We start from the raw sequence: 12,349 nt of genomic DNA, 5'->3' as shown, positions 1-12,349 counted from the left end.
TGCTTACGTCATCGACACCGCTCGTTCGGCCCAATAGGAAGAAAGAAGAGGAGGAGGCGGAGACTACATGCGCGTTGCCATGGTCGCAAAGTCGGGCAGTAACGAAGGTGGAGGCTCAGTGCGCATGTGTGGTGTACGTAGTACCAGGAGTTTGTCTGGGCCTGGTAAAGGCGAATCTTAGCGAAGGCTGCAATGCAGGGCTCCGTGATCCGGCGTACGCAGGAGTTGCTGGGGCGCGTGATTCGAAAACCGCCTCTTACGGAGCGCCTTCTCAGCAAGCCCCCTTTTCGCTACCTGCACGACGTGATCGGGGAGGTCAGGCGAAGCGAAAAAGGCGGGAAAGGGGGAGGCGAGGAAGCGGTCGGTCGTGTTTCCAGTTGCCTGGCAACTCGAGGAGGAAGCCGCAAAAGAGACGCTAAGGAAGGGTTGTGTAAAGAGGTTCCCCAACCAATTAAACAGGCTTAGAGGGGCGGACGGCATATTTTCTCCATCCCGTTTGGGTTATACGTTCTTCAGTCAATCCCTCAAATGGTTGTTGTAGGTAGAGAAACATGCCTTGGATTGGATCTCAGCCCATCACATGAACATAACAAGGATAGGAAAAAAAGTTGCCTCAGTCTTTGTTAATTAAAAACAGTAGTTGCATGTACAAAGCACGGTAAATTTAGTTATCTTCACCTTTGGGCTCTTGTTCGTAAAAGTCATGTTTTAAATAGATTTGAAATTTCAAGAATAGAGCTATGGCTTTATAGATAAGGAAGCTCAATCAGTATTAACATAAGGGATGCTTTGTCTTTCATCTTTCATGTGTTGAATAAGTTTGGCTTGTTTTTGCTAAAGGCATAGGACTACCTAGAAGTAAAGGAGAATTGTGTTCTGTACTATAACTTTATACATAGAATTAAATCCTCACCTCACCTCACCTGATGTGAGGATTTAATTCTATGCATAAAGGTAACTATAATAATGAACATTATGTAACATTTGTATTCTATCATATCAAGTATCCTTTTCTATTGTCAGATTTAGGCATGGGAAAGAAATTATTTAAGCAAGTATGAAATGCAAAATATTATCTGACTTTGCTCAATGAAGAACTTGGGCTAGTGGCTGAGTTAGAAACCTAATCATATACTTGATGGAGCTAATTGCTTAGTTTTTCTTATGAGTACCAAGCCGTTATAGTTTTTAAATAGAACATAACTCGTTTTTATATGATTAATTCAGCCAACTGTGCCTTAACTAATACATTAAAACTACACTAAACCAATACATTCTGATTGATATATGAATGTTGCACTTCTAATATTTTACAGCATCATGAGTATCCTCTGCAAGTCACCTCACTTTTTAATACGATGTTAGAATGGATTAATATATATTTATATATCCTTTATGTAATGGCAAAATATCTTCGGAACATTTATTATGGGAATATTCTTATTTGATTGAAATTACTTATGAGTACTTGTTTAATGCAAGGTGTCATTTAAGATGAAATAAGCCCCAGGAATCAAGAAGGAAAGCAGGTGTCTCTGATTGTCCCATTTCCCTTTGTTAGTATTTCAAGTTATAATCAAACTTTCTTCCTTTGTTGGCAGCAAAAGACCAACATAATTGCTTTTACAGGAAGTCTTCCTTGCAACCATCTTCCCTTTTGACATTTTTCACAAATGAAAGGAGCATACAGATAGTCCTCGATATATGCCCACAACTGGGACCAGAATTTCCAGTTGCCAAGCAACCAATTTTTGATCACATGACCATGTAGATCAGGGGTGTCAAACTCATAGCATGACGTCAAGACTCTCCACCCCTTGGCTAAAATAGGCATGGCCAGCGTGTGACACATCCAACCCATGGGCCATGAGTTTGACATTCCTGGTGTAGATGCTGTGACAGTTGTAAGGGCAAGGACTGGTTGTAACTCACATTTTTCAGTGCCATTGTAACTTCAAATGGTGGCTAAATGAATGATTGTAAGTCAAGGACTATCTTTATTTGTATTTAATCATTTTAGAAGATAAGTTTTATTTTTCTATTTAAATCAGCTAGTGTTTCGCTAGATTGTTTTACAAAGCTGCTCTACAGAGCCTAAATATAATATAAGAATAGTAGAGAAAGTAGTTACCAGGGGTTCCAAATAATAGACCCACAGCAAGCAAAACCCCGAGGCAGGTAGATTCCTCAAATAATAGCTTTATTGGATATATCATATTGGCATAGATCTGGTGACCTGGAAAGGGGTCAGGCCAGTGCTGCTACACACTGCATTGTTGTATGCCACCTCAGCGAATAGCAGTAACTCTGCCCAGTTAGACTGCTGATAGTTGATATAGCACCTTAAGTACTGCTCCACTATGGTGTTTGTATGTTCCATGGCCCCATTGGTACTCAGATGAAAAGCTGAGCTAAGTTCCTGTGAGGACCCAATGGATCTAACAAACTTCCTCCAGAATTTAGTGGTGAATTGGACTCCCCTGTTGGAAATGATCTTGTGGGGAACACTATGCAATATATAAATATGCTTTATAAAGAGCTTGGCCTGCTTCTTTGCTGATGGGAGCCCAGGAGAAGCTGTGAAGTGAGCTTACTCTGAGAATAAATCTGTCACAGTTCAAATGACCATATTCCATCCACTTTTAGGGAGCTCAACAATGAAATCCATGGCAATCTCCCAGGACCTGGGAGGTGGGCCTGCCACCTGCTGAAGTAGGCCTGGAGGTTTTCCTGGCCTTCATTGCTGCACAAGTAGCACAGCTCTTGACATAGTCCTCAATGTCCCTTTTCATCGTTGGCCACCAAAACTGCCTTCTGGCTGAATGCAGGGTTTTTAAGTAGCCAAAGTGTCCTGCCTGCTTGGAATCGTGACTGCCAAAGTACTTGGAGTCGCAGGCTCGTGGGCATGTACATCTCTTAGCTTTTGGGACACTCCACCTCCATTTGTAGCTCCTTGCCATCTAGCTTGCCCTCGGATTGTAGCTTGTGAGGCAGGCTAGGAGGGGGGAATCATGGCATGAACCACTTCCTCACGTTTACTATCGTACTATGGCTTGTGATAGAGTATCTGCCAGGGTTTTTTTCTCCTCCATGGATGTACTTTTGAAATACTGTGCCCAGTAAATCTGCTTTGGAGAAAGCTTCATGGGGTCTTGAGTGCCTCTAGGTTCTTATGGTCAGTTCATACTTCAAACGGAATGTGACTGCTCTCAAGAAAGTGTCTCCCGTTCAGTAGGTCCCATTGGACCACATAGGCTTCCTTCTCCTACACAGCCCATCTCTTTTCAGTGTCCATCAACTTTTTGGAGGTATATGTGCACGGTTGTAAGTAAGTTACCGTTTGGCGTTCTTCTGGAGGAGAACCACTGCAACGACCATGTAGGCTTGGACAACAAAGGGCTGTTCTGGTTCAGGGTACCTGAGGATTGGCTCCTTGGCAAATAGAGCCTTCAGCACCTTGAATGCTTGCTGGCATTGTAAGGTCCAGTTTAGGGGTTGGCTTGGATGTGATTGCTGCCCCCCCAGTTTTTAGTAGCTTGGTGATAAGTAGGGCAATTTCAGTGAAAGAGGGAATGAATTGCCTATAGAAGTTATAGAACCCCAAAATGTTCAGGAGCTGTTTTCGAGTGCGAGGGAGTTGCCAGTCTAAGACAGCTTTAAGTTTAGCTGGATCTATTTCTGCCCCCTTGTTTGACATTCAGTAGCCCAGGCAGTCCAGGCTGGTCTTGTGGAATTTGCATTTTGACAGCTTTGCATATAGCTCAGCTGCGAGGAGTTTTTTCAGCAAATTATTTTTTATACTTTAAAAAGATCTCATTAAATAAAGTTACATTGTGTAGCACTTAACTGAAAAATAATAAGAATTATTTCAGAAAAACAATATCATAATCAAACTTGTCTGTAAAAATCAGCACAATTATTTGTTTCAAGATTCAGATGCTTTTAAGTGTTATGCAACTGTATTTGTATTTTATATTGTCAAGTTGTACAAAAAGTATATGCATTTGAGAGCTAGTACCATAATAACATTAAAATTATTCCTTTAAAGGTAATTAGATCAACTGGTTTCATGAAAGGATTGTATACAGAAGCAGAGATGAAATCTGATAATGTTAAGGTATGTATGCGCTCATTTTTTTTTAATTTATAAAATATTTTATAGATGCAATTCTATTATCATTTAATAAAATGTCAGAATTGTACCAAAATGCTATTTTATAAATTAAAATTTATAAATAAAAAAAAATAGTATGACAATTTACATTGAAAACTGTAGATTTTATATAACACTATATTGTAGATTTTACACTATAACTGTAGATTTTATATAACACTATATTGTTTTATTCAGGATAAAGATGCAAAAATCATCTTTCTTCAGAAAGCAATTGATGTGGTCATCATGGTGACAGGAGAACATTTGGCAGTGAAACCTGCACGTGTTGTTGCAGGATATGAACCTGAAAAAACAAATGAATTTCTCCAAGCAATTGCTAAATGCTGTCTCAATAAGGTAAGATGTTAGTATTAATTTGTGAAATATTATCTTAACTGGATTTTAAATACAATTTCAAAGACCAGCTGAAAGAGAGGTGGTTTCAGGGGAAAGATTGGACTCAGGAAAAAAGTTGAAATGAGTGTTGCAGGAGAAAATTAAGCTTCTCTTTCTTTATCCAGTGTTTTTTCTTTGAAATTCACCATTTGATAGAAGTACACCAGCATGTAAGATAAATTGTCTACAATGCAACATGGAAATAATTCAACCAATAGAATGTGAACTTTATCTGAAGGATCAAGAATATATTATAATAAGACAACCTTTATTGTCATTTTTTTCTGTGAATACTCTGGCACATATTAAAAATTCTGATGCCCATTCTCAAAAGAAAAATTGTGTGTGTGTGTGTATATGTGTGTGTGTGTGTGTGCGTGCCTGCGTATACACATGCCCATATTGATACATGCACATGCACACATATGCATGCACACACATGTTCCCTGAAAATAAGACTGGGTTTTATTTTCTTTTGGGTCCCAAAATATATGCCCAAGATGATTTAAAGAAGTATTGCCAATAAGCCTTCTTTCAGTCATCTACAAGGTTTTCACATAGCAAAAAGAATATTGAGAACATTAAATGATGCACAGCCAAGGAGCAAGCAGGATTCAGAAGTGGCTATAGCACAAGGGATCATCTCCAAGTTACTCAGCAAGTCCTTGAAAGCCATGAGTATAGCATGCCTTTATGCTTGGCTTTCATTGATGATGAAAAGGTGTTTGACTCAGTATTTTAGCAAGCAATAATTAATGCATTGCTCAACAAAGGCAAAGATACTGGTCACATAAACTTACTACAATCAATATATGAAAAAACAATGGCAACAATTTGCCTTAATGATCTTAAAGTGGAAATCAACATAGAACAAGGTGTATGACAAGGCAATACAATATAACCTATCCTTTTCTCATCCTGCCTTGAAGAAGTATTTCACAAACTAGTCTGGGCAAAAGAGGAAATAAAAATGAGTGGCTCATTTAAAAAGTCCATGTTCCCCTTAAAGCATGATGGAGCCTCCTTATAGGCTATAATGTCCTGGATGCCTTGCCACATACACCTGGTGTTCATAGGATCCTAAAAAAAAATTCTGAACTTTCTGACAATGAACTTGCTTTGCTGTTTTAATGGCATATTTCAAATTGGCACTGGCTGTTCCAAGGACCAGCATATCGCCAGACTTAAAAGCCACATTCTGTGCTTTCAACATCTTGTGAATCTCATGTGTCATCCATGGTTTTTTAACCCATACCACAATGTTTTTAAGGACACCGACATCCTCAATGCACTTCTGAATATACAGTATGCAGACACAGTTGTGGCATACTTCTTTACATTAATACATTGGTTAACTGTAGCAGCTTCTTTAAACATGCCTCAATCCGTGCACTCAAAACAATCTTGTAAAGTTTCTATAGACCCTCCACCGAAACTATAACTGCTTCATGGTAGGTTTTTCTCTAAGTAATAGAGGCTTATATGCTGGGATAAGCAACACAGAGAGATGGTCAAAAGAACCAAGGTGAGGATGGGGAATAGCTTTGAATGCATTCTTGATATTAGAATAAGCAAAATCCAATGTATTCCCACCTCTGGTTGCAAGGTTCACATATTGATGGAATTGGGGGAGAGTTGCCATAGGCCAAGAGTTTAACCTAGTGTCAGAACTACCAGTAGAAGAACCAACCATTCCCTCCCTTAAGGAGTGGATACATCAACTACAAAACACCTGGCCAGTGGTAAGAAAAGTTCTAAGTGATGCTAAAGCTGCTTTTAAAGCACTAGGAGATAAAAAGAGGATGGAACCCAAACCGTTTAAAGTAGGGGATAGAGTATTCTTATACTCTAGATTCCTACAATCCTTGCAACCTTCTAGGTTGGGACCAAAGTTCATAGGCTCCTTTCCTATCATTCAAATTCATCAACTTGGTAACATTGAACTACTGCTCCCTAAAACCCTCAGGCAAGTCCATCTAGTATTTCGTTGCAGTCTATTAAAACCCCAAATTAACCCCCTACTAAGACCACCAGCAGACATCTCACCTACACATATAATGATTGAGGGTGAGCAACACTTTGAAATTAAGGAAATCCTGGATTCACGCACACACCATGGCACCACACAATACCTAGTTGCTCAGAAACACCTGCCCCCCTCCCAGAATGAGTGGGTGGCTAAAAAACATGTTAGAGACCCCAACTTACTAAGAAAGTTTCATTTACAGTAGCCCGATAAATCCAAAGGATTCACTGCTCTGTTTTCTCTTGTGCTTATTTTTCAGATGAATTTCTCCTATTCCTAGGGATGTAGCGTGTCAGGTCCCATATATCCCTATCAGGATGCTGCCATTCTTTCCTCCTCTCTTTCTTCCTCTTTCTGTTGTCTCTCTTCTCTCTCTACTATTTCCTCCTGTTGTTTTATTGCTTCCATCTCTTTCCTCTTTTCTCCTTCATATTCTCTGAAGTATTGATCATAAAATAGTTCTTCTTTTTCAGTTGTATCTATTATATGCCTTTGTTCTTGCTAAGTGACCATTATTCCTTCTGGTATCAGCCGTCTGAAATTTATTTCTCTTTTAATCAAACATCTGATCTTTTTCCTGATGTCTATGTATCCTGTATTTTGATTTACCTTCTTGGTAAGGGGGGAGGGCCATCTGTTTTGTCTCAATTCTAAAGCCTCCAGCAAGAGATGTCTGGGAACAGCTTCATAATCACCTTCTCAGCCTGCAATTTTCAAAACAACTTCACACCTATGGATTGGCTTATTCAACATCGGACTGAGGGGAGGGGTTTCTAACTGCTTTATCCTAACTGAATTGCGCAGGAAATCTCAGATCCTGCTTCTTTTGTCTTGCAATCCCTTTCCTTTCAATGAAAGATTCCTTTTGAAATGTTAATTGTTTCAAGAGTTCTGCTTTCTTGAGCAGATTGGAGAGGCAGACCCTGATACCGTTCTTTGCAGCCATATTTCTCTTCCAATTTGTGGTCAGTGATTATTCCAAGATCTTTTCCACAAATGTTATCACAAATGTATGCATTCTACTCCCATCCCCAATCTTATATTGATGTATTTGATTTTATCAAGGAAATGTTTTGTCTGTATGGAATTCTAGCTTGTTTCTCCTGTGGGATTGTTTTTATTTTTTTTCTCCTTGTTCTAGGTATTAACTATCCGCTGAATTTTCTATTATCTACACGCCTGATAAACATTCCCTTCATGGATTTATCAAAAGTATTAAGAAAAACATTAAGTAGAGGATCTAGGATTGATAACTGCAATGCCCTGTTCAAAAAAATTATCCAATGAGAAATTGGATATAATTTTCCAAGCCGTCCATAGGCTGCTAATTAGCTTGCCTCATCGGTACCTTTTCAAATGACTAGCTGAAATCAGGATATATTATGTCTACAGCATTCATACAATCAGCTACACATTTTACCTCATTATAAAGTGATAAGATCATTCCCGCAAAGTGTTTAGATAAAATTTTCTTTATGTACATTTTTTTTGCTTTTTTTGAAGATAGGAGGGAATATTTGCTTTTTAGTCATATGGTGCTTTAACAGTTCAAGATTTTGTATACATTGAGTTGTAACTGCAGTTGGGACTAGAATTGCTGTCACTGAGTGATATGGTTATAAAGCATAATGTCATGTGATCATAGCAGTGGCAGTCCAGGCAGCCCTAGTTGTTGTAATTCCAGACGTGCAGGTTCGAAAGCGAAAGGGTCCCAGGTAAAGAATGTGGAAGTGCCACAGGGAAGTGGGGGAGTTCCTGGGAGACCCAGTGCAGACCACACATGAGTTGGGGAGGAGGTGCTGCAATGTGGGGCAAGCTCAGAAAGGTCAGGAAAATGTGAATGCAGGGAAAGAGTGTGGAGTGTGGGAGCATAGGGATGCTGAGCGAAGATAATGTGGGATACATGTCTGTGCAAGAGAGCAGTGGGAAATTGGGGAAAGAGGATGTGGAATGTGTACTAGTGCAGGGCAGTCAGGGAAGGAGGGCATGTGGTACATGCATATATATGAGCACAGGGAGGCCAGAAAAAGAGTGCAGTTGTGCGTATGTGTGCAGAGAGACTAAGGAAAGAGAGCATAGGGTGTGAATGTGAAAGCAAGGAGATTGGGCAAAGAGACTTGGGGGTGTGCAGGTGCAGGGAGGCCAGAGAACAAGGGTTTGGGGTGCTTGTTTGTGTTCCAGCGTAGGGAGTTCCATGTATTCTATTAGTTTAATATGCATTTCTTTTATGTAGCTTTCCAGTGATGAAGCTGTTCAGAAAGTACTTGCTGAAGAAAAAACTGTTAAAGAAAAGACACCTTCATCTAAATCTCAAAACAGAGAATCTAAAACAGAAGAATGTAGATCTCATAAAGAGGTAATTTGAATAACCTGTTGTATTAAAAAAAAATAAACATATAGGTTTCTATGTAATTAAAAAAAATAAACATATAGGGTTCTATATGTTGAATAAAAAACACCAGAGAAATTGTTTTATTTTCTTTATTTACTGGGTTTCTGTGCTGACCCAATCATAAAAGAAGCTAAGTGATAACTGAGTAAACTCAGGTTAAAACAAATCATGTAAGAAATATAAAGTTGGTCCCTGATTTACAACAATAGTTGAGCCCAGAATTACAACTTTTAAGTTGTGGCTGTCATTAAGCAAAACACTCATGTGATCATCTCATTGAACGACCACAATCCCTGCTCTCCTGATTATTGTTAAGTAGAGCCTAGAATCCCTGGGAGTGAGGGAAGCCCTGGGAGGCCACCCCCAGCTCACATATGGCCTAGCTTGAGCCTTCCAGGGCCTCTGAGGACCCCCATGTTCTGTTTCCTGCACTATTGGATCCCACAACCTCCCCACACATTACCACTCAGTCCACTTACCTTTTCCAAAGATTGCCTTTCAGAAAGAGAAGGAGCCAGTAAACTTCTTGGATTGAGAGAATTGTAGCCACTTCATGGGTCCTCTGTATCGAAAGGCCATAGGGCAGATTTGGGTAGAACAGCCAGAATTTCACAAAAACTCACCTCACTTTTTCACCTGCTTTTGCACCCATGGCATTTGCTCATCTGTTCACATTCCATAACTCCTGCTCATGACACTTACCTGCAGTACCTGTACCTATCTGCACACCTGCCTGCACTCTAATGCCTGCCTATAGTACCCATTTACCCACCTGCGTTCCATAGTGCCTATCTGTGGCTCTCAACTACCTGTCCATATTCCGGACTGCCTGGTTGCAGCACACACCAAGCTGTTCATTTTCTGTAACATCTCCTTATGGTAGCCGCCTTTCCACCGCTCTCACCTGCAGCTTTCCCCCACTGGCCTGCTTATCTGACACTCCCACCTCTTCCCAATTAATAACCCATGCAGTCTTGAAATTACGCTAGCAACCAAGAATACTTAGATTGCTGTGATGAAGCGATACAGTCATGTGATATCACATTTTATAATCACATCACTTATTTATAGAAATTATGGTCAAGAACTGCCTATAGTGAATCCCAAATCTATCCTAATCCATAAAGGGTTTTAAGGGCGACGGCTCACATTTTGAATTGCTCAAATATTTTGTATGTAATTTAATATTTTGTATTTTATTATTTAGGGAAGAAGTGACTCTGAAATAAAAGACAAAAGCACAATTCAGGACCAAAAAGTTAAAGAAGAATTGAAAGGGGAAGAAACCAAGCAAAGAGAAAGTGAAAAACATAAAGATTATGAAAATCATCCCAATAATTTTGATAAAACTGTTAATGAAAATGAAAAACATGAAAAAGAGAGAATCAAGAATAGATTGTCCAAATCAGGAAGAGAACCAGAGAAAATTAGAGACAAAGAAAAAGGAGAAGGGGAAGGAGAAAAAGAAGAATATGATAAAGAAAGAGACAAGGAAAGGAAACAATATGAGGGAGGAAGAGAAAAAGAGAAATTACGAGAAAAAGATAAACCTAAAGACAGGGATAAAGATTGTGAGAAAGTCCGAGACAGGGGTAAAGAAAAAGACAAAAGGCGGGAAAAAGGTAAAGATATAGAAACAGCACGAGAAGAAAGAAAAGACAAAACAGACAAAAAGGTAACGTGTAACTAATTAATGATAATTGAAATTAACATTTTGAGCAAATTGATATAAAGATGCATGTATCTTAGAGTCACTTTAAATGAAATGGGTAATGTAAAAATTCAATAAATAATTACTCAAAAATTTTACATCACTAAGTTATTCAAAATATGAACTGCAGTCAAATGCATACAGATGCATTTCTAAACATTAATTTTAACAAATTCTATGACAATTCTTTTGAAAGACAAAACAGTTGTAGACTAGCTATAATTTCTTGTTAAGCATTTTTTCTTATAAAATACATGATTCGGTCATTCTCTTATGATCAAAAGTTCTAAATACATTGTTTATGTCATGTAAATAATAAATATCATAAAAGTCTTAGAATAACTAGTATTTTACTTTTTAAACATAGCAATATTATGATATCTAGTACATCAAATAAACAATGAAAGTTCTGAATGTACTTAACTCTAAGACTGATGCAATCAAGTTAGCCAGTAGTACTCATTGATTTCCCTGGGAAATTTCTAAATTGTTCCAGATGAAAATAATGGTTTATTTGGTTAGATCTTGTTCTAGTAATGTGATATAATTGAGTATGGTCTTACATTATAGGTAGTTCTCAACTTACAACAGTTCATTTAGTGACCATTCAAAGTGACAACGGCACTGAAAAACCATTTTTCACATTTATGATTGTTACAGCATCTCCATGTTTGTGGGATTTACATTCAGATCCTTGACAACTAACTCATATTTATTATGGTTGCAGTGTCCCAGGGTCATGTGATCCCCTTTTGCAACTTTTTGACAAGCACTAATTTAAGAACTACAGTGGTTCACTTAATAAATATGGTGAGAAAAGTTATAAAGTGGGGCAAAACTCACTTAACAAATTTCTCACTTAGCAACATAAATTTGGGGCTTAATTGTGGTTGTAAGTTGAGGATTGCCTATATTGATTTGTAATAAACATGTGACACCTTTGAAGAAATCCATTCAGATTACTGAATAACCATTTTAGTTGTAATATGAAATATAGTCACTGAGTATCAGTGAAATTTCTATGACCATCAAGAATTTGTTAGGTTAATACATGGACTAACTTATATGAATCTGAAATCCATTGTGTTCATTAATAATGGTGTTTGTTGATTCCGACTTAGAGAGCAGAGTTGCATATATGTGTAGTATTGCTTATTGCTGTGGATTGTAAATAAACATGAATTATATAAAAAAGAAGAAAACTATACAAAGATAATATAGGTAGTCTTTACCTTGTTGTTAATTGAGCAACTGTTCAAAGTTACAGTGGTGCTAAATGAACGGTGGTTATGACTACAGTTCTTGGAATTCTGGCCACCCATACACCCCCTTGGATATCAGACCACAATCTAGGAGCTTGGCTTGCACTTGCAAAACATTTGTAGCATCCCATGATCTGTTGATTCCCACCTGCAACCTTTTCTGCCAGTTTCCCAGGAAAGTCAGTGGCAGGGAAGGTTGCAAGTCACTGAGGCAAGTCTCTCTTTCTCCTGTGCACCTTCTCCTGCCCTTCTGCACTGAAGCTCCATTGGCTACTTCATGTACCCCCACATACCCTCCCTGAGCCTTGCCATGGCTCCCTCATTCACCCCCTCACATCCCTATGTGCCCTTCCTTAACCCTTGCTGTGCCTCGTTATTGTTTGCATTTTATGACTGCATTGCTTAA

General features: G+C 38.7%; 1 protein-coding gene across 1 annotated transcript in view; it reads left to right on the top strand.

Moving 5' to 3' along the window:
* Positions 1-73: 73 nt before the first annotated feature.
* IFT54 (intraflagellar transport 54) overlaps positions 74-12,349 on the top strand; it is a 51,975-nt gene continuing 39,699 nt past the window's right edge. Inside the window, exons 1-5 of the mRNA XM_026707697.2 lie at positions 74-315; positions 4,049-4,117; positions 4,352-4,513; positions 8,812-8,934; positions 10,178-10,645. Coding sequence (XP_026563482.1) covers positions 193-315; positions 4,049-4,117; positions 4,352-4,513; positions 8,812-8,934; positions 10,178-10,645 — 945 coding nt within the window. The 5' untranslated portion in view covers positions 74-192. The remainder of the gene's footprint in view (positions 316-4,048; positions 4,118-4,351; positions 4,514-8,811; positions 8,935-10,177; positions 10,646-12,349) is intronic.

Source organism: Pseudonaja textilis, chromosome 1 (genome assembly GCF_049901715.1).
Source record: "Pseudonaja textilis isolate UNSWEBS1 chromosome 1, rPseTex1.2, whole genome shotgun sequence".
Classification (NCBI taxonomy): Eukaryota; Metazoa; Chordata; class Lepidosauria; order Squamata; family Elapidae; genus Pseudonaja; species Pseudonaja textilis.
The sequence above is the reverse complement of the archived record's forward strand: the minus strand, read 5'-3'. Positions and strand labels throughout refer to the sequence as shown.